Here is a 23,355-nt window from a genome sequence, read left to right as displayed (position 1 = left end):
TATGGAATTTTATGTTGTATATGTTTTAATCTGTAAGGCTTCTGTGTTCATTGTTTAAAGACATCCTGTGACCAGCTGCTGTTTACAGGAATGTAGGGGGATAATTCAGTTGAGATTAAAGGGTCAGTATTATCGGTGTTAATAAATACTTGGTTTTAATACTGTATATTCCACCACAGTATGTGGTGATAGTGTGTATCTGTATGATAGTGTGTTTTTATGATTGTGTGTGTGTATGGCAGTGTGTGTATGATAGTGTGTGTCAGTATGATAGTGTGTCCTCCAGGTGACTCACTCAGCAGTGCTGCAGTGAAGAACTGGTACTCATCCTCTCCATTGTCGTAGTCCAGGGGCGTGCTGTACTCCTCTAGGGCCGTGCCCTCCAGACCCGCTTCATCCCAGTAGTCCTCCTCATCCTCCTCCTCCTGACCCGCCGGCCTGCTGACCTGCTGATGCATGGCCGTGCGTTTCTCATTCAACTCGTCTTCATCACTGGGAATCTCCTCTGTTGGTGGAAACAACCCTCTGTTTTTGCACTACATAGACATGAAAGGTGTCAAATGCAGACTAGGGTGTGTTGTTACAGGAAACATAGCTGGCTACATCCATGTCGCCCTGTTTGTTATACAGATGTTTCTCTGTTTTTGTTAGCTAGCTAGGCTAGTTAGCTTCCGGGAGATAGCTGGCTTGCTAGAACTGCAGACTAGGTCCTGCAGAACGAAAACACCATAGGCACAGGTCAGGTTGATAATGTCTTTTTATCGCTAGCTCAATACGTTTTCCTGCGATATAAACACCCTGAACACATACTTACTGAACAGTAGGACCATTTAAGCTAAGAGTTGTCTGGGTTATTTGGGACAGAGTATCCTCCCTAGGGATGCGTATTGATAAGATTTTAACGATTCCGACTCCTTATCAATTCCTGCTTATCGATTCGATTCCTTATCGATTCTCTTATCGATGTTCCCCTCTACAGCCAACTAGGTCTGTGCGTCCTGTACCCCCCCACACACACATTTGTTCTAAACTAATTTCTCAAACTGGCTTTGACTGGCTCTGAAATGAGCAAATACCTACCACCTCTTCAGGCCTCTGTTTTCAAAACAAAATCTAGTCGGAGATAGGAACTTTCAGTTTCCTTGTGTTCAAGCTTCTATTACTCAACACCAGTAGGACTTACAGGGGTCCTAACAACAGGGGAAATAACTTCAGTGTCACCTTTCAAAATAGACCATTTACATGCATGTACTCCAAATGGTTCAACAACAGCTTTCAATGTACTTTGGGTATGTTGTTTAGGCGTTTTCAGGCACATTTAACACGACTATTAAAAGTTAAACAATTAAAATGCTAAGTTTAATAATGGATTAAAAATCGATATGCTCAGTTTAATAATGGGACACGCGAACGTTTGCTGATAACACATGCCGTCCCGATAACGTGAAATGATCAATAAGATCAATACTAATGGGAGACGAATGCCGGAGCTAAAATGTATGCTTCAAACGACGGGACAGAAGATAACTAGATCGACTACACACAATAAAAGCAAATTGCTTCACACAGTAACAAGTGGTTGTGATCACTTTTGAGCAGTTTAGCTCTACCTTAGATAGTTAGAGATGAAGCGCGAACGTTAACTGCGCTGCTGCATGCATCGAACACATGACGTTCCACTTCATTCCATGCTGTGTGTTCAAATGCTTCTTCATATTTGTAGTATTTCCTCCCTTCGACGAAACAGACTTTTTACACGCGTTACAAGTGGCGTTGTTGTCATTTTGTCGTGTGAAATACAACCAAACTTTAGAACGCTTCTTCCTAGTTTCCATGTTTGCTGCAGTCTGTCTTCGCGCATGCGTGCGTGAACTTTTATAGTTTATTCAGACAGACGTTCGCGTGTCCCATTATTAAACTGAGCATATCGATTTTTAATCCATTATTAAACTTAGCATTTTATTTGTTTAACGGCACAGAGAATCGTTAACAGAATCGTTAAGGATTTTTGCTAACGATTCCAAGGAGTCGATTCACTGGGAACCGTTTCTAAAAAAGAACCGGTTCTCGATACCCATCCCTAATCCTCCCCCTCCCCTTACCATTCTGGTCCTCCTCTGCTCCACCAGCCCTGGCTAGCAGGTCTGGTTTGTGGAGGAGGCGGGAAGCGTACAGATGATTGAGCCCCAGGAAGAGGAGCAGGACGGAGGGCACAATCTGGGCAGCTACCCCCTCAACCACCGCTGGGCGGCTTGGGAGCTCCATCAACAAGCTCAACCCAATGATGCACATCTTACGGTCATGCAGCCTGGGGGATGGGGAGGGGTGAGAGAAAGAGAGAGAGGGGGAATAGTTGAGCGGAAAGAAGGGAATGATCGAGAAGCAAGAATAGTGAAAGGTGAATCAAAGAAAATGCTTATAATTTGATTTAAGACCAAAAGCAATACTGTTGTAAGACACATTGTGCAAAACTTATGTATATCACTATAGTGAGGTTCAGGGAAAGCAGCTCTCTCTCTCCTGCCCTCACCCCAGGAAGAACTCTGTGTCGTTCATCCACTGGTTGACAAAGTGTGCCGTGATTGGCTGGGGGTTGTGGGGGAAGTGCATGTTGTCAAGGGTATGCATGAGGAGGGCGGGGTTGTAGTAGAGGGCGGCGATGGCCACCTGCAGACACATGGTCCGAAGCTCACTGGACTTGACCCCCCGTGTCAGCCGCTCCAAAACCGCCTCCACAAACAGAGGGATGACCTGGAGGGAGAGGGAGGGGAGGATGGAAGAACAAGAGAAGGGGAGGGAAAGAGGGAAGAAAGGAGAGAGAAAAGTTTTCAGATTATATCATGTATTAGAGTTAAGAGGCAGACCTTGGACACATAATTAATAGTGCTGTCAAACGATTAAAATATTTAATCTCGATTAATCACATTAATGTCACGCAAAAAACATGTTGAACATCCCCAGAATAGGGTTCAGAAGACATATACCAGATGTGTTAATGCATCAAAGATTTACTGAGATACAGATGTGCTCACATTTGTTGGTACCCTTATAGCTCATTGAAATAATGCTGAATTCCTCCTGAAAGCAATGACATTAAAAGCTATTGCATCATGTACTCTATACTTGCATGCCTTTGGTATGTCAGAGAATAAAGTTAAGAAGCTGTGAAAGTAGATGAATTATTGCTCATTCTACATTCTGATTTTCCAAACCAATTTTTTTCTTTAGTCTCAGACTTTTCCAATCTTGTAAATTTATTAATATTATTTAAATGAAGGAAAGTAGTCACTGTGCCGTTTGACACGATTGTGTGCACCACAGTGAACATGCCATCCAGAGCGACTTACTGTAAGTACAGTACATTCCCCCCCCCGAGGCAAGTAGGGTGAAGTGCCTTAGCCCAAGGACACAACGTCATTTGACACGGCCGGGAATCGACCTGGCAACCTTCAGATTACTAGCCCGATTCCCTAACCGCTCAGCCACCTGACCCCCGAGAATAGTAGGAGAGGAACCCAGGACAACTGCCAAAGAGATACCAGTTGAACTCCAAGGTGAAAGTACGTCAGTTTCTGATCGCACCATCTGTTGCTTTTTGAGCGCAAGTGGCCCCCATGGAAAAAGACCTAGGAGGACTTTTGAAAGGAAAACATAAAAAATCTATACTGGAATTCGCTAAAATGCATGTTGACAAGCCACAATCCTCCTGGGAGAATGTCCTTAGGATAGATGAGTCAAAACTGGAGCATTTTTGGAGCTCGATGTTCACAGACCAAAAAAAAATAGCTTATAAGAAAAGGACACCATACCATGCCTCAGGATCCCCCAGAAGGAAATGGAAAGCTTTGCTGGGACGTCTGAAATACCCTACTTAGCCTGCTGCCACTGCGACCTGACCCCGGATAAAGCGATGATGATGGATCTCTTCAGTGTTGTGGGGGTCAGGAAAAGTGCCTTTGGAAAGGCAGACCTGGATGGTGGCTCCCATCTTCAAAAAGGCGGACCGAAGGGTGTGCTCCAATTATTGGGGTATGACATGGCTCAGCCTACACAGAAAAGTTGATTCCAGAAAGAAGGGTTCCAACCGATTGTGGAACTGCGGATTCAGTAGGAACAATGTGGAATCCATCTTAGCCATGGAACAGTGGACCAGCTCTTTACCCTTGCAGAGTTGTTTAGGGAGTTTGACCGTCCAGTCTACATGTGTTTTGTGGACTTGGAGAAGGTTTTCTAACATGTCCTCTGGGGAACCCTGTGGGGCGCACTGTGGGAGTATGGGGTAACAGGGCCACTACTACGAGCCACCCGGTCCCTGTATGACCAAAGTGAGAGCTGTGAACACATTCTCTGCACAAACTCAAAAACGTTTCCGGTGGGTATTTGACACCACCAAGGTTGCCCCTTGTCTCAGGTCCTGTTCATGATATTCATGGACGGAATCTCGAGGCGCAGTTGAAGTGAGAAGGGTGTCCGGTTTGGGAACCTCAGGATTGTGTCTCTGCTTTTTGCAGATGACGTGGTTCTGTTGGCATCATGGGACCGGGACCTTCAGCATGCATTGGGGCGGTTTCAGTGGCGGATCTAGAACATTTTACATGGGGTGGCAAAGGGGTGGCAAGAGGTCTTGGCAGGGTGGCATGGGTAAACGGTACGTGGGAATCCCTATATATGAATGGCTTTAACAAAACAAACACAAAAATACTTTTAAACTACAGTAGCTATTGTTTAATCATGCCCTTACACACTACAAGCGTTTTGAATTCAGGAATAAGCCCAGTCAGGGCCGGGGGATTCTTTTTGCATCAGCTTAATCTTGCTAACTCCCTCCACAACAATAAATGATCGTTTAGGGTTGTCTCCATGGCAACAACCTTGGTACACACACTTGTGTTTGAGAAAGAAAGCATGCGCGACAACTGAAAACGTCTCTTTTTAATGTCTGATCATGCGCTTATTTAAATTAAAACCTAGTGTAGCCTATTAGCTTACTTATCAGTAACTTAACAAACTTAACACATCGTTTTATTTGGTGTGTGAAAAAACAAAGAGAAAGCAGGCGATCTGCCGGCCCAATTTATGAGCGGGCAGAGCTCATATGGCCTGGAATTCTCCCGATTCTCCCATGGCCACTCCAGGCTTGAGCCCAGTGTTCAAACAAAACAAAACTGTGCATCTTTTAGAAAGGGAAAGTATAAAAAGCTAAATGAAAATTCAAAGTAGGCCTACAATAATTGTGTCCAAGATGCAGTGGACTACAAGTATAAAACAGCATACAATACTCAAGTAGGCCCTACTTGTTATAATTAAAAACAAATGACCCATGATCACCCATCTTTTTTAGGAAAGCTTAAGGCGACGGTTGTTGTGCTTTGCAGCTAAACGTTTCACAAACGATAGGCCTATGAGAGAGTAAGTGGATTTTATAGGACTGCTTAGCTAATCATATAAAAATTATCGATCTCCCAACTGGCACTGTATTGTGTGTTGTAACGTTGGCGAAACAGCGACCATCAGTAGGTTATGGATACAAACCAGATTTGATATTTTATAGCCTATTAAGCTGTTCTTGTCTTTACTAAAATAAAAAATAATCAAAGGGCAGAGTGCTCTTACAAATCATGAGGGAGCGATTTGACTTTTGGCTAACGTAGCCTAAAACACTCACAGTTTTTGCTGATGCTGAATCGTCTTTAGCATAGGCTACATTACATTCATAACAAATGTAACTTCACATGCGTGTTTGAACTTCACCTTGGGAAACTGACTTCACCTTCAGAGGCTCGTGGGCAGCTCAGTCGCTCCAGTCTTTGCCGGGATGCAGTACTGCACCGCAGCAGACTCCCTGTGTGCGAGCCAGACTGTGAACGCCGCTCTGCACGTTTGATGCAGGGACGTAGCTAAGTATTTGAGGGGCAGAGAGCTAAGAATACATTTAAAATAAAATAATTGTTCAGTTCAATGCTTTGAGAAGCTTGTGGACATAGTGTTGGTTTGTTTTTACAAGTAAAATTTTTGGATCACCAAAGTTAGGGGGGCAGATCCGCCCATGGGCGGTTTGCAGTTGAGTGTGAAACGGCTAGGATGAGGGTTAGCACCTCCAAGTCTGAGGTCATGTGGTTCTCTGCTGGAAAACGGTGGATTGCTCACTACGGGTTGGGAGTGAGCTTCTGCCCAAGCGAAGTTGGGAAATCTTGGGATCTGGGAGTGACGGGAGGAAGGAGCGGATCGGTCAGCAGTGATGCAAGTGTTCTACCGGACCGTTGTGGTGAAGAGGGAGTGTCGTGGAAATTTTGGAATACAGTTATAATGTGTGTGTTTCATATATGAGGAACGGAAGTCTAAAGTTGATTAAGAAGAGTCAACTCCATTTGGTAGAGATGCCATTTGCAGTTTATGACACCTGGGGGGAAGAGACAGCTGGTCTGGAGACAATGTGGATTCAACTGTATTGTTATTGTGATCATCTGCTCTGACCCTTCCTGTTGCATTGGGTGGGGTTAATCAAATACTTGTTTGAAGTGCCCACACAAAGGACAGTTGACCATTTGACTGGTGAACTCCTGTGGTTTTACTATCTACTGGTTTGGGAGAGAGGCCACATCTAAGGACTGTGGGACAAATGGTACAGAGATGTATTGTTTCAAACTGTCACTGAATTGAGTTAGCCAATCATAGACATGGTTACATTGACCTTATAGAATACCATTTGATCTAAAGTTTATATAAGGCAGGGTTTTAGGGTTGTTCTGTATCACTCTGGCGAACGACCTGTGGCTAGCACCTCCTTCGTTATGACTGATCAGCAAAGCTTTGTTTAATATTACGTAATTGTATAGTCCAAATAAATTGTATTAAGACCACATCTCTTGACTGTTCGGATCTACACAGTGCCACTTGAATTTCCACCATTACACTTGGTGGCCGAGTACGGGGATCCTCATTGGTCTACGGCGTTCAGCAGGCGGCTCCCCTCGGCGAATTGATCTTCCGGCAAAAAGCCGCCTTTCCTTCCGCCATGCGTGAGAAAGCAGGGCCAGGGGGGGCACCCGTTGGACGTTTTGTGGCTGACGCGGCGGGATCTTCAAAAGAACCGGTGAGATATTCTTTTGGTTACTGTGTGATATTGAATTGTCTAAATGTGTGTTTTTTTTTTAGGCTATTGTCAATAATTCGGTTAAGTAAGTAATTGGGCAGAGGTAAAACTGTCCTGTATGTGTAAAGTCGTACGAATTAATAAGGTAAGGTTGTTGAACCTATCTTTTACGTGAAAGTCGTAAAAAATGTCTGCAGAAGTGTGTCGACGGACACACAGAGTTAGTGTTGTTGACGAACAAACACATAGAGGGAGATAAATTCACATGTTATATCGTGTTATGTGTCTTTTTGAGACCCTAAGGATTAGAATATGTTGGGTTAGTGATAGTTTGAGAAATTGTATTGGCATTGGTGCAGTTCTTATTTATTAACGGCCTAAACGTGATTCTAAGTCCCGAGAGAAAAGTATACTTGTTAGGAAATCAGCTGTGTGAGTGAGTGTTTACAAAGGGTTTGAGTCCCTGAAGGTGGAGAACAAAAAAGAAAAGGATGTATCCTGAGGGATTTTCAAAACAAAGGTTTGAGTTTTTTACACACGTGTTCATTTTTGTTTTATATGTTTTTTGAGGTTAAAAGAAGTATGAGTAACTAATGGTGTCTACTATTCAAGCTATATACAAATTACAAAAATCAAAATTTTAATTAATTTTCGGTTTGAATATTTGTAATTTATGATTGTGCAGTTATTTTCATTAAAAGTTGTGAAGTCGGAATTTAATTGTTTTTAGAAAAGAAAAGGGGTAATTGTGTCTTTATTTTCCGTCGTTGGTTATCGTTTATGGATTGTAATTCTAAAAAATTAATGGTCTGGAGGCAGAATTGACCTGTCCAAACATCGATTACATGAAACAAAAGTATGGTAACGATAGTTTATTGCAAATGCAAATATGGATTGATAAATGTGGATTTTCGATTGTGGGGTCGTTTTGTTTTAAGGACCTTATTGTATTGCGAAATAGGTTTGTGGAGAGAAATAGATACACGATTTTTTTTAGGTGGAGAAAAGAATAGATCTTAGCCTGATTGGAGAGCTTTTTCTGATTGGATGGAGATAGGTAGAGAGATAAAGAAATATTAGGACAGAATAGTGTGGGGAATTTTTCATCTATTTCCCCACAGATTCACGATTGAGGTTTTCTGGCTGTTCCGCAAACAAATTTCGCCTCATCCGCAGCCAGGGGTGTTGCGGCAGGATGCGCAGGCGCATGAGGTTTTGCGGGAATGCGAGAACAGAATATGAACATGAGGTCAGACATTTGCCATTTCTCTATGACTCTATGACTGGGGAATTTTTCATCTATTTCCCCACAGATTCACGATTGAGGTTTTCTGGCTGTTCCGCAAACAAATTTCGCCTCATCCGCAGCCAGGGGTGTTGCGGCAGGATGCGCAGGCGCATGAGGTTTTGCGGGAATGCGAGAACAGAATATGAACATGAGGTCAGACATTTGCCATTTCTCTATGACTCCGTCTTCTGACAGGCGGTTATATCTAGGAAAAGTCAACAAAGCAGGATCCTGGAATTTGTTTATAGATTTGCTTTGGATTCCCGCAAAGATTGAAGCTTGTGCCTTGACTTGCAATTGCCATTGTGTTTCAAAGAAGGAAAGGTTAAAATCCTCTCCGGAACAAAGGGTTTGAGTCCCTGTTGTGTTTGGAATAAGTGGTGTTGTGGGCTATGGTCGAAGCTGATGCAGAGCGTGTTGACATGCTGTTGAAAAACATGTAGGCCAACACGAATTGCTAGGTCAATCCAAAATGCGTGCTTTAATTGTGGGAATTTGAGCAAAATGTACGTGAATGTCCGGAGATGTGTCATCACTTGAAAGTTTTCTGGAAATTGTGAGCGAACTCTCGCAAAATCAGAGGGGTTTGTGACCGGAAGTTGAGTTCCGAAATGGTGGCGTACAATGTTTATCGGTTATGACACTGTTGGTAGAGGAGAGACGATTGACTTGTTATATTGTTTTACAACTCTGTGTTAACCGTTATATATTTGATGTTAGACTTTACATCGGTCTGATTACCGCCAGAAGGCATTTGTTTTTGAAGACGGAGACATTCTGTTTTGAAAATGCTAATGTTAATTCTTTGACTGAATTCTCCACTCCACTCCATTCTCCATTCTCCATGCGTTTGAGCCTAGCGGAAGTTGATTCTTTCAGTGAAGCTCATTCTGCGTGCAGTGGCCCACACTATATGAGTACCAAAAAAAAACAAAAAAACAATCATTTTATAGAGAATTTGACGTTGAATTGAGAAATATATTGGTTGGAAAACAGATGTGTGTTTCTGTTTCTTTGTCAAACTTAAGAAAATATTTTGAGTTGCCATACTCTTGATTTGGAAATTATGTACAGACCGATTTTCTATATTATGAGCTTGATTCGTTATTGAATAATGCGCTGGAAATTTAGTTTTTGGGTAGGATAATTGGTAAAAGGCCAGTTTTGGCAATAAAAGCGGTATTCATTTTAAGAATTACAATCCCGGGGTTATTGAAACTTTTATAGAAAGTTATGTGTTCAAACGGAAATGTTATGTTGTTTAAGGAATATGATTTGTTTATGTGTGGAAATGTTCGATGGTTTTAATTTTTAATTTTGTGGGAGTTCACAGATGTTACTGTTGTTTAAAGAAATATGTAAAGGGTTATGAAGAAGTGATTAGAAAGATTGAGCCAGTCCGAGGGACTGAAGTACAAGGGGAACTAGTTAGAGAGACTGAATTGCGATTGTTGTTAAGGGCAAAGGTGCTACATATGTGTGTTTATTGCTGCTGAGATGATTTGTTGAAATGTGTTGGGTTTGGTGGTATTCATATTTACCTATTTAAATGGACTTGAAGTTGAAGCTTTGTCCAACCAGAATGCTAATACATGGGTAAACTGTCATTCTCTGACGAGTGATATTAAGTGCATATGTAGATTTCGGAGCCTAATTTTTATGTGGAAATTGAAATAGTACTAATGGTTGATAGACTTGTAAAGAAAATCCAGGCTGTGACTGTTGGTTAATGGCTAATGGTGAAAACGTGGAGGAAGTGCATTTTGTTCTGTCCTGAGACAAAGGAGAGTCCAGGAAGATGAATTTGCAACTATGGCAACGACATTGGCTAACAAACTAACAGACCGACAGACGGGTACAGGCTAGTAAAGGAATTGCAGCTTGATATTTGAGATCCAGGATGAGTAACCACATGACGCATGCGCAGATGGAAATTGAGAAATTGACTAAGACGAAAATTTAGAGAAATAGATAAATTTGAAGCGTATTTACATATTAATTTGGGTATTTTTGAAATATGTTGGGTGATGAGTATTTTGAGACATTTGCTAACAAGGTTTTGTTTGTTTGAGGACATTTTAAATGAGTTTCAGAAATTCAGAGGAAAGGTGGGGGCTACAAAAAAAAAAGTCCCGTTACGATGAGTTTTACAAAGGTGATCCCAGAGGGTGTAATTCTGCATAATTATGTGAGTATTAATGGTGAAAGATGTGTCCGTTTAGATGAATTCGAAGTTTGGTGGTTTACGAATGTATGATTTAACATTTGTTCTAAATTCCTAGCCAAACAGGGAGGTAGAAGCCTTTCAGACCAGAACTTGTATTTACGAGCGGAAAATCTGTGGTGTGTTTTATCCATAAAAATGCAGAAATTTGACCCTGGTTCATAAATTAGTTCTAATTGTATTGGAAAAGTTATACTTTAGCAAAATTAAGTGAATAGATGGTAAACGCCAACCATCTGTGTTGTTTAAAAGAAAAAAAGAGAAAAAAGGTTGAGAGTTTTTTGCTTTGTTCCAGAGGGCGCTGTTTGTTTGATTAGAGTTTTGAAATGCACGATTGTTTATTTGAGTTGATTCACTAACAAAGAGTAATTGAGATAGCTGGTAAATATAGGAATATTCAAATGTGTATACATTACATGCTTTGATGAAACTTTTGAGGAGTTAAAGAATAAGGTTTTGTTTTACGGGTTTGTTAAATTGTGAATTTAAAGGTTTAAAAGAAAAAGGGAGAGTTTATATTTTCTTTTGTCTTAAGGGCATGGTACAATGTTTTGGGATAAACAGTTAGGCTGTGATGAGGTTGTATCATTATGGTATTGGTTCATAAAGAGGGTTATGATAATTTGGTTTTGAAATAATTTGGGAAGACTCATTAAGTCTGATAAATTGTGGTGTGATGGTTGGAACGAAGTAGCTTGTTCTGGACTGCAGCCAAAGCAAGTTATGAAGTTCTACCTATCTAACCTATATAGAAATATAGATGGGGTATAAGTTTGGTTAATGGTTACATTAAGAACATTTTATGGTCTATGTTTTATTTTGGAATCATACAGATTAAATTCTGGTTTAGGGTAGTGATGCTGGTTTTCTACATGTCTTGGAAAAAGAGAGATTTGATTTGGTGAATTTAAATACAGAAAAAAATAAAAGGGAATCTGAAATTTAAAGGTATTCATTTGAACTGTTCCTAAAGGTTTTTTATAAGAAAAGATAATATGAGACTAAAAGATGGGGTAATTTGGTTGTTTTCTAAAATAGTTTTATTTTATACAAATTGGTTCAAAAGTTGGTTGCTTCAGTGTAAGCTTGTTAATTCATAAAAGGGAAAAGAGTTAAAATATTTACTGATAGTTAAATACATCATTGGTGTTACATATGATTTTGGGAAAGGTATGGAAACAGGAAGTTTCTTATTTTCACTTAGAGAACAACTTGCTGTATGCAAATGTGGAATTCACTCTAACAATTATGATTATTCCACAGGGAAAATGCTAGTGCTGATACTAGCTGGAGCAGTTTCTAGATTGCCTGAATGCATTGATGAACTAACTAGAATATGTTTTTGATGTTGATATGTTTACAGGAAGTGATGAGATGATGTTGCTATGTCCGGATGAGCCTTGACAACTTGGGCTTACAGGAGTCTTTTGAGGAAAATTGTTGTGTGACCTTGATACAACATTTGTTACAGATTCTTTAACCCTTTCACACGTAGGTTCTAAATTCCTTGACTGGTCCCCCAGAGTGAGTTTTTTATGCGCGTGAGTTTGGATCAATCTCAACGTTCCAGAAATTGATTATGACGCATTAAAATCGAATTGCTATACAATTTAAGTATTTATCGGTTCGCATTTTCCATTGACCTAGTTTGCACCCCGTATTAGTGACGAATACTCCATTCATTGGTTGTTTTGTTTATCCACCTTCTCATTACGTATTTCTTCCGCTTCAGGGGACTGGCGGAAACCTTCAAAGTAGATATTTTGGCTATTATTCTGGTGACTGAAGTATTTGTATAACTCAAATTATACCACCCATATAGTTTGCACGATACTGAGATGAAAGCATGAACTGTTGTATTTCACGAGGTGATGTTTTTGCCAAACTAGCTAGCTCGTAGTGTAGTAAAGAGTCAATCAACAAGTTAGCTGTTGTTAATTTACTAGGCTATGTTACGTTGTTTGTGTGGTCGGATTATAACGAATACAAAATAATTTGGATACATCCAGTCAGTCTAATTTGATTTCTATTCATCGTTTTGTTTTCTCTAGCTGGTTTCCATCTCGTAAACCTTCTGAGTTGGCAACGCAGCCAGTGTTCACAAAATAAGTTACTGGATGGAAGCCAGCTAAACGAAAACAAAACGATACATTACAATCCTAGTAATACGCTAGACTGACTAGATGCACTTGCATTACTTTGTTATAATCCTACTACACAAACTACGTAACATAGCCAAGTAAATTAGCAGCAACTGTTGATCGTCAACCAAATTGAGCTATACTGTAGGCGAGACTGGAACATGACTCCCAGACACCTCGGCGAAAGGCGATCAAGCAAGCTCATGCTGCTTGGATACCTTCAAACTTATTTGGTTGGCTTCAATTTATCTGGGAAACTTTTCTGGTGAGTAGATTATTTATACCCACAAAATATACACATACCTGTGGCATGATATTGAGACGAAAGCATGACCTGTGGTTGTTTTCCACTATCTGATGTTTTTGCTAGCTAGCTCGTAGTAAAGGGTATTATTCAGGTAACTAGCGATTACTAACTTGCCATGTTTAGTCCAATTAAAGCAAACACAATAATTCAGACATCCATTCTATATTGATGGCTATGTTTTGTGATCTCTTGCTACCATCTACTGTCATTAATTTCCGTGTTGATAGAAAATGTATTCCTCATTTATTGTCAGGCCACAGTTCAAGCAAAAATGAGAGGCAAGTGTAATTTGTTTGGAAAATCTGGGCTAGGGCTAGTTGATGGACGACATGTAGAATAAACCAGACTTTATGCTTATTCAATCTAACAACCTATTGAAATGACAAGACGGCAATGTATGACTGTAATGTTTCATACTGTAATGAAACGGACCACTTGTCATACCACTTGATTGCCTGCTGTTGACCGTTTTCTATATATTGAACATCTCCCTTTCTAATTTTACAGGTGAATGTTGGCCCGCACAGGCCCCGTTCCAAGAGACAGAAAATGACAGCACTGCTGTACAAATTGTCCATGTATAGTACATGGCCTTCTCTCAGGTGTCGGGCAAGTACGGTCAGCACAAAGTGACCATTCCTTGCTGAACATCAACGAGACCGTCGAACACCTAATTCCTTGATGTACCAGCAGCATGTTTATTTTTTTGCAAAGGCTGAAAGCCCATCTCCCATCCCACACCCTCACCACATTGCATAGAGGGACTGTAGAGAGCATCCCAAGGAGCTGCATCACGGCCTGCAGAGGACAGTGAGGACAGCTGAGAAGATAGTCAGGATCTCTCTGCCCTCCCTCACAAACATCTATACCAAATGCTGCATCCCCAAACCCGCACGCATTGTGGACAAACCCATGCACCCCACACGCTCCTGTACATCATCAAACTCAATATTTTTGCATATTGCTGCTACCTCAATAACTGATGTCCATGTATTATGGTATTAGTATGTTATGTTTACATTCAGTTTCCCTTGCACTAGCTTACTTGTTTACATTCACAGTATCCCCACTTCTTGGTGTTTTGAGGCATTTGTCACAAATTTCATCTTGTCTTAGTGGACCAATTTTATTGACCTAATTCCACACAGTTGTTGTAGTTGTCTAGGTTATGTCTAGGTCCTGGAAGAACGTTGTTTTGTTTCATTGTGTACTGTAAGTATATGATGACAATAAATACCAGTTGACTTGTCATGACAACAGATCCAGAAATCCCAAGCCCTTCATGATCCTGGATGTCCATAGTGGATCCTGTGTAAAGGATCATGTCCTAAACATAGCCAGTACATCACACAACTCAAACATGCTGTACCTTTTTGCCGATATGTTGACGGAAGCTTTGCCTACCCGTACACAGTGTCAAGGTTTTAAATAATTTTGATGTGATATTTTTTATAGCTGTGTGCTAATGATATTCATTGATATGTAACGTGACAATGACGAGATTGTACCCTTTCCTGGACATGTAATTAGCTACCTGAAATGAGTAAAAGGATACGTGTTAAAAATTAAGAAACGTGTTGGTGTGGGCTTTTTAACTTATTAAAATATTTATTAAAATAACTTAGTACTGTCATTACTGTTCCGATTTTTAAATATTCACACAGGTGAATCCACAGTGAATTGATATGATATATTATCGTAGTGTAGCTTTCGAGAAGCTAACTTGGCTAATGACGATAATGTAGGCTGCCATGTTTTTTGTTTTGATCAGTACTCTGCATTGTGGGTGTCAAATGGTAAACGAGATGACCTACTCTTCTCACGAGAAAATACTGAGGTGTACGGGGTCAAGGGGTACATCATCAAGGGTCATATTTGTTGCCGGAAGACAAAAAAATCAAAGATGGCCTCTAGTAGCTCAAAACGAGACGAAAGACAGACGAATGTCAGATGTTTTAGATGCATATTTGTGAACGTATATCTATTATTTCGATCTCTGGTTGGTTGTACAATAGTAAAATCTGTTGAAAGCGATAGCCAAGTCAAGGAAAACGGATAATATTATGGTTTACTAGGTGGCGTGAGTAAAGCGTGAGTTATTTTTGGTTAGCTGTTAGCTAACATTAGCTAAACTAAATTGTTTGAACGTTTTCTTATGGATAATAAAGGTAAACTTTCTCAAAATATACAGTAAATTGAGATTCATGTTTATAACATACGCGTAGGCTAATGCTGAAGAGTTTATTGTTACGTAATAAGCCAAACTGGACATTCTAAAGGACGCGTTCCAACACACCGGTGTGTTGGTACGCTCCAGGGACCAGCCAGGACTCAACACACCGGTGTGTTCGTACGCGTCAAAGGGTTAAGGGAAGCGCAGGCTTCTTAGAGAGGAAGAGATGACGTTTAGGAATTTATGACTGACTGATGACTGACTGATCCAAACAGAGAGTGACTATGGGGGTTTTATGGTTTTATGAATTTAGTTTCAGTAGTTTGGATTTGTGATAGGATTGTGAGGGTTTGATATGATATTGCTGAGTTGAAAATATTGGACTGTATTTAACCCAGAGTGAGAATTTTGTTTTGTTTGAGTATATTTGATAAGAATTACAGAATACAGCGGACAGATGGAGAAAGGAATGGTGGAATGGAGATTCGAACTTGGACTAATCCACAAGAAAATGCGTTTTGGAAAAAGGAAGGATATGAGAATAAAAATGGAGGTTGTATGGTCTGCATAAAACATTTATCTTGAGATTTTGCTAAGTTAACACATGGAAAGATCATGCCTCTACAGTTTGTGTGATATCAAGAATAATGCATTATTTTAGCATACAAGAGGATTTGTAATGGATGCATAGTCATTTTTTGTCAGTATTTCATATGTGGGACAAGTATTATGAGAAAAGGAATTTAAACACGATAAGCTTCACAGTTAAGGTTAGAGAAACTATTTGGGTATTGATAGATGGATTTTGTAGAGTTCAATTTTTGGAGAAGTGATACTGTTTAATGATTGTTGATGGGAAGAAGTTTTAGACTTCTCAGGGGCTCAGTGATCAAGCTTTTGTTAATTTAGATTATTTTCGATGGGATTTTTCTTTGAGGTTATAGGATTCAACATTGTGTTTATCACTTCGGTTGAATGAGAGAACAGAACTTTGAAGACTAAGTCAGACGACAAGAAGTCAGTTACCTTTACTGACCTCTGTGAGAATGTGCTTGTTTATCACTGTGCAACCTTTTTTGGAGTCTATTTTGTGTGAGATTCACAGGCAGGTGAAGGAGGCTATTCCTATGACTGGACCGCTGCATGATTTGATACCAGATGACTGGATCGTGGTGAAGGACCTGAAACGCCTGGTAAAACCCAAGGTGGACGGGGCCATACCAGATTCTCCTGACGACTAATCCGGCGGTTAAGATCGGAGGGGAGAGCAACGTGGATACACGCTAACCATTGCAAGCGTGCACCTTGTCTGGAGATGGAAGCAGAGGATACGCGTTCTGCGTAGTACCAAGGAAATTTCCGAGCTGTACGCGAAGTGCAGTGTCGTTGAAAGTTGCCCTGAGCAATTTGATCGTCGTTTGAAATTGGTTGGACTCGACTACACTGACTGAAAGAAGTTTGTCTACAAGCCAACTGAAGATGGCATCCGTTCCGACAACCTGGACTTTGTGGTGTACGGGGTACAATGGGTTTTGTCTTGAGACTAGCATTTCTTATGTTAATGTTTGAATTTAATTTTTCTTGATTAATTGTTTGGGTTTATGCTATTGAAAAACAAAAAAACAAAAATTGTGGAATTGTCGTGGAAATGTTGGAATACAGTTTTAATGTGTGTGTTTCATATATGAGGAACGGAAGTCTAAAGTTGATTAAGAAGAGTCAACTCCATTTGGTAGAGATGCCATTTTCAGTTTATGACACCTGGGGGGAAGAGACAGCTGGTCTGGAGACAATGTGGATTCAACTGTATTGTTATTGTGATCTGCTGCTCTGACCCTTCCTGTTGCATTGGGTGGGGTTAATCAAATACTTGTTTGAAGTGCCCACACAAAGGACAGTTGACCATTTGACTGGTGAACTCCTGTGGTTTTACTATCTACTGGTTTGGGAGAGAGGCCACATCTAAGGACTGTGGGACAAATGGTACAGAGATGTATTGTTTCAAACTGTCACTGAATTGAGTTAGCCAATCATAGACATGGTTACATTGATGGATTGACCTTATAGAATACCATTTGATCTAAAGTTTATATAAGGCAGGGTTTTAGGGTTGTTCTGTATCACTCTGGCGAACGACCTGTGGCTAGCACCTCCTTCGTTATGACTGATCAGCAAAGCTTTGTTTAATATTACGTAATTGTATAGTCCAAATAAATTGTATTAAGACCACATCTCTTGACTGTTCGGATCTACACAGTGCCACTTGAATTTCCACCATTACAGGGAGCTGATCCAGAAGGAGAAGCCTTCGATTTACCAGTCGATCTACATTCCAACACTTACCTATGGTCATGTGCTTTGGGTAGTGACCTAAACAAAGAGTTTGCGGGTACAAGCAGGAAAATTAAATCAAAAGCAAAGTCTGATTTATATTAAATATTGAATAAATAATGGTGGATGCCAATTAGTTGGTTTCAAGTTATTTCCATCCATCCATCATCTGCCGCTTTTCCGGGGGGTCGGGTCACGGGGGCAACAACCTAAGCAGGGAGGCCCAGACTTCCCTCTCGCCGGCCACTTCCACCAGCTCTTCCTGGGGGACCCCGAGGCGTTCCCAGGCCACCGAGAGACATAGTCCCTCCAGCGTGACCTGGGTCTTCCCCGGGGCCTCTTCCCAGTGGGACGTGCCCAGAACACCTCACCAGGGAGGCGTCCAGGAGGCATCCTTATCAGATGCCCGAGCCACCTCAACTGGCCCTTTTCGACGCGGAGGAGCAGCGGTTCAACTCTGAGCCCCTCCCGGATGACCGAGCTTCTCACCCTATCTCTAAGGGAGAGCCCGGACACCCCGCGGAGAAAACTTATTTTGTCCGCTTGTATTCGCAATCTCGTTCTTTCAGTCACTACCCACAGTTCGTGACCATAGGTGAGGGTAGGAACGTAGATCGACTGATAAATAGAGAGCTTCGCCTTTCGACTCAGCTCCTTCTTCACCACGACGGACCGATGCAGAGCCCGCATCACTGCGGACGCCGCACCGATCCACCTGTCGATCTCACGCTCCATTCTTCCCTCACTCGTGAAGAAGACCCCGAGATACTTGAACTCCTCCGCTTGGGACAAGATCTCCTCCCCGACCCGGAGGTTGCACTCCACCCTTTTCCGGTCGATAACCATGGCCTCAGATTTGGAGGTGCTGATTCCCATTCCAGCCGCTTCGCATTCGGTTGCGAACCGCTCCAGTGAGAGCTGAAGGTCACGACCCGATGAGGCCAACAGGACCACATCATCTGCAAAAAGCAGCGACCCGATCCTGAGGTCACCAAACCGGACCCCCTCAACGCCCTGGCTGCGCCTAGAAATTCTGTCCATATAAGTTATGAACAGAATCGGTGACAAAGGGCAGCCCTGGCGGAGTCCAACCCTCACCGGGAATAAGTTCGACTTACTACCGGCAATGCGGACCAAACTCTGGCACCGGTCGTACAGGGACCGAACAGCCCCGATCAGGGAGTCCGGTACCCCGTACTCCCGGAGCACCCCCACATGAGCCCCCGAGGGACACGGTCGAGCGCCTTTTCCAAATCCACAAAACATGTTTAGACTGGTTGGGCGAACTCCCATGCACCCTCCAGAACCCTGCCGAGGCTATAGAGCTGGTCCACAGTTCCACGGCCAGGACGAAAACCACATTGCTCCTCCTGAATCCGAGGTTCGACAATCCGACGGACCCTCCTCTCCAGAACCCCTGAATAGACTTTCCCAGGGAGGCTGAGGAGTGTGATCCCCTAAAGTTGGAGAACATCCCCCTTTTTAAAGAGGGGAACAACCACCCCGGTCTGCCAGTCCAGAGGCACTGTCCCCGATGTCCACGCGATGTTGCAGAGTCGTGTCAACCAAGACAGCCCTACAACATCCAGAGCCTTAAGGAACTCCGGGCGGACCTCATCCACCCCAGGGGCCCTGCCACCGCAGAGCTTTTCAACCACCTCGGCGACCTCAGCCCCAGATATAGAAGCCCCCCCCCCCCAATGTCCCCAGACTCTGCCTCCACGTCGGAACGCGTGTTGGTGGGATTAAAGAGGTCTTCAAAGTATTCCTTCCACCGATCCAGGACGTCCCCCATCGAGGTCAGCAGCGCACCATCCCCAGCGTTATTATATTATTTATTTTTTATTTTGTTACCTTTAATCATGTTGTTCCTACCTAGTACAGGAAATACAGATAGGACAGACTAAACAAAGAACAACAACAAAACACAATAAAAGGGCTATACATGGATTAATTAAATCTACAAACAAAACGCTCAGCAGTGCTGAGGGTAAAATGTCATTTCAGATAATTAAAAAGTACATATTAGGTTATATGTACAGTGGAGAAAAATAATAAATATGTACGTATACATAAATGACTTATTTGTCAAATAGCACCAGTTCATCATCGTCGTCATCTGTGTCACTGTCAGCCATTGGAGAAGTTTCTAGTCTGACCTGCTGCCTTTTCCCATAGGGTTTTATATGGGGCCGCCTTGCTTTCTTCCCACTGCATCTTCTTCTTCTGGTCCCTCCAGTGAGATCATCATTAGGTCTTCCACTATGGCTGTGTTGAGATTGATCCGCCAGTCAGTTTTGACTCGATTTAGAAGAGAAAACGCCCTCTCTACCTTGGAGGTGGACATCGGCATGACTTGAATGATTTCAATTGTGTGGAGTATGTTGGGGAACTCCTCAGACCACACCCTTAGAATCTGTGCCCATAGTTCCCCCCACTTTAGACCTCTGTAACTCCTGTTGATGACCTTCTTAAGACGGGTCCACTCTGCCATTACGTTTTCTACATCACAGCCATTTTTTGTTAGTATTTCCTTGAAATGCTCTAGGAGCAGCAATACCTCCTCATTACCATACTCAGTCAGATCTTCAGGCCAGTGCTTAGGGTCCAGTTTACACATGGCCATGAGGATTGTGTCTGTTTGATACCTTTCATCCAGGCAGGCCACAATGTCATGGATGAGCGGCTCTCTGGAACTCTTCAATCTTTCCTCAGCATCTGCATAAGTGTCAGAAAGCGCTACACCTCTGTAACTACCACACCTACACTCCACCTTCACCCCATCTACCCCAGATGGGTTCCATCAACCCATCTGGTCCCATCTACCCTAGTGGGTGTCAGGACAGACTCGTCTAGCAGTTCAGCCAGCTGGTCCAGCTCCTGTCTTCTTTTCCCTGACCCTCGATAGAAGGACGTATAGAAAGATAGGAACCCATCAATCTGAAAAAGGAAAACACAAACAAGGCGTTGAGAATCAAAGTCCCACAATGTTTATACTGTTGGCTTTAGGGTCCAGCAATGTTAATTAATACCATATTTTTTATAATATGTTTTTTTTATATCAAAAGTTAAAATATCACACAAACCTCTTGATTGAAATATGTTCCCTGGAAGGCATTCTTACAGGCTAGCTCTAAACGATGAGCTAAACAATGAATGCCTATTAGCCATGGCATGTCCATTTTTAGCTTTGTGTAGATGCCCTGCCTGCATCCAAAGTTAACGCTGGCTCCATCTGCTCCGAAACCAACAAGACGATCGGTCCAGTTAGGGATGCCCTTGGAGATTAACAGTGACCGGATGCAATGCAGGATGCAGTCAGCTGTGGCGCTCTCAGTGTCCTCAATTCTATTAGGATGATAAAAACACAAGTACTGTCTGGAAGACAGTACTTGCTTGCTAACCTCAAGCTGTATTTGTTCTGCGAGGTACTGGGTAAAAACCCTTGCTTGTTTGGGGTTAATGTAGGCATCTTCCAAATCAACTCCATGCCGTTTCTCCAGTTTGACAAGAGATGGATAATAAGCAAATGGTTTCTCGTGTTTAGCAATATGGTAAGCAATGTCAAACAACTTGACCATTTTGCAGAACGCTGTCTTCTGCATCAGATTCACAGCTTCCACAATTGGCTCTCTGTCATTGAGCTGATTACTCCATGCTTCTGTTAAAACTAAAATACTATGTTACATGTGATAAGGGACTTTATCTAAACATTTAAACCTTGAAAATCCCCAGTCAACTGCAGTCTCAACTTTACCCAAATAGAGGATGTTATTCTGAAAATTGTTATTTAAAAACCCCCACTATTAATTAAAAGTTTAAGTTGTTATCATTCACATTAATTTATTAAAATCAATAAATGCTAAATAAATTCTACAAATAAATCGTATTTTACAACTGTCCCCATGTTTTCGGTCAGTCCTGTCACGTTACATAAAAACGACATACAAAGAGTGCAATATGCCTTTAAGGTTATGACTCAGAGGATGTGACATCATTTGACTGAGTTGACGCTGCCACTGATAAAGATTAGTTTTTCTCAATGACTTATGATTTAAAGCTTGTTTTTGCATGTTTTTTGAGGAGGACAAGCTAAAGGGTCAGTTGCTGTCACACTTAACTATCCTAGAAAAGAATAAAAGTTTTGGAAAACCAAAACATGTCTAAAAATGTTACAATGAAATGCCTTGCTTACAATCAGTTTTGATGCAAGGAAGCTAGCATGCTGAGGCCGTGTTCACACTTGACTTCTTTTTTCAATTGCCAGCGCCTTTTTTTAACATGCAACCCTATGGGGAAAGGACGCCTTTTTAAAAACGTATAGAAAAGCGCAGCGCCCAACGCCTTTTTGAGTTAAATTTTCTCAACTTTTCAGAAAAGCGCTGGGTGACGTCAAGCGCCTTTCTGACAGCTGACCAATCAGGACGAGGAGAGTAGGTACGCTGTACCTTCCCTAGTAACCTTCTACCTTAGTTACCGGTACCCCCAAAATAGACCAACATGAAAGTTGTAGACTGAGGTGAAAGCGCTGAAAGCGCTCAAAAGGCGCTGAAGGCAGCGCTTAAAAAAAAAATCTATGGTTAAACTGGCCGACTGTCAGGCCCTGTCACCTCAGGCCCTGTCACGGCTGGTCACAGTCCTGTGTGACAGGGCCTGACAGCCCTAGGCTATGACAGGGCCCGACAAATGAATGATGAAATGAATGAAGTTATCACTCACCATAACGATTGCGTGTTGCTTGGTCGCCTGGTGACGAAAGGCCACGTATTTCTTGATATTTTCACTCGCCTTGATGAAATCAGCTGGAGAATTTGCCTGTGCTGGATTGACGACTTTGGCAGCAACTCGTTGAGCACAAGATCGACAGGCTTTACAAAAAATGTGTGTCTTTTTCTCGTCATTTACCTCCACCCCGAGCCTATCTAGCTTCCATTTGTCTATGGTCGCTGGGTGAGTTAATTTAGTCTTTGGAACCAGAGATGGTAACGGAGACTGTGTTTGATTAACCTCAGGTGTCCTCACACTCGCAGGTCTGATCAAGAAGCGCATTTTTTCTTTCTTTTTTGAGAACGTTCAATAATATACGCACACGCAACATAGGTCAAGGCGGGAATCCAAAACATTCTATGGCAGGGGTGTCAAACTCATTTTAGGTAAGGGGCCACATACGGCCCACTTTGATCTCAAGTGGGCCAGAGCAGTAAAATCATAGCATAATAACGCATACATAACAATATTTTACATTTAATCATTTTTAGCAGACGCTTTTATCCAGAGCGTCTTGATGTTTAAATAATTGGTGAAGGTTTTTGATGATAAACCCTATTTTAAGGTCTTTCTACAATAAACTAGAAACATAAAGACCAAAAACTCAGACATCAGCCGAGCCGAGTGCACCAGCTGGGCGTACGCCTGGGTGTAACGCTATGTCCGACGTAGAACTGAAAGTTACGATTAACTTAAAGTTACGACTAGTGCACCAGTTAGACTTAAGCACTTTATGTGCTGCACCTCACCTGGGTGTACATTTTACGCCTAGTGGGGAGCAGGCGGAAGTTGGAAAATCGGACTAATATAGGCTACATGGTAATTATAATGTACAACAGTTTGATCGCACATGCAGCGTGTCTTGTTTATAGGCAACATATGGAAAGGGCATTAAGGCGAGAAAGATTCGTCCGTCATCGCACAATTCCACTGTTAATTTTATTGGTGATCGATTTCCAAGCTGATTGTTTCTGTTTGTGTTGATAGCCTATTATTAAATTTCCCCGTGAGCACGCTTCTATTCTGAGTAA

At 41.9% G+C, this 23,355-nt stretch overlaps 1 protein-coding gene across 7 annotated transcripts in view; it reads right to left on the bottom strand.

Moving 5' to 3' along the window:
• ipo8 (importin 8) overlaps positions 1-23,355 on the bottom strand; it is a 77,867-nt gene that overhangs the window by 4,923 nt on the left and 49,589 nt on the right. For all 7 annotated transcript variants that reach the window (XM_062482838.1, XM_062482839.1, XM_062482836.1 and 4 more), the window contains 3 exons: positions 2,531-2,751; positions 2,103-2,308; positions 296-505 (listed from right to left, as the gene is read on the bottom strand). In XM_062482838.1, the coding sequence (XP_062338822.1) occupies positions 296-505; positions 2,103-2,308; positions 2,531-2,751 (637 nt within the window). The remainder of the gene's footprint in view (positions 1-295; positions 506-2,102; positions 2,309-2,530; positions 2,752-23,355) is intronic.

The sequence above is a fragment of the Osmerus eperlanus genome, chromosome 17 (assembly GCF_963692335.1).
Source record: "Osmerus eperlanus chromosome 17, fOsmEpe2.1, whole genome shotgun sequence".
Lineage (NCBI taxonomy): Eukaryota > Metazoa > Chordata > Actinopteri > Osmeriformes > Osmeridae > Osmerus > Osmerus eperlanus.
This window is presented reverse-complemented; position numbering and strand designations above follow the sequence as displayed.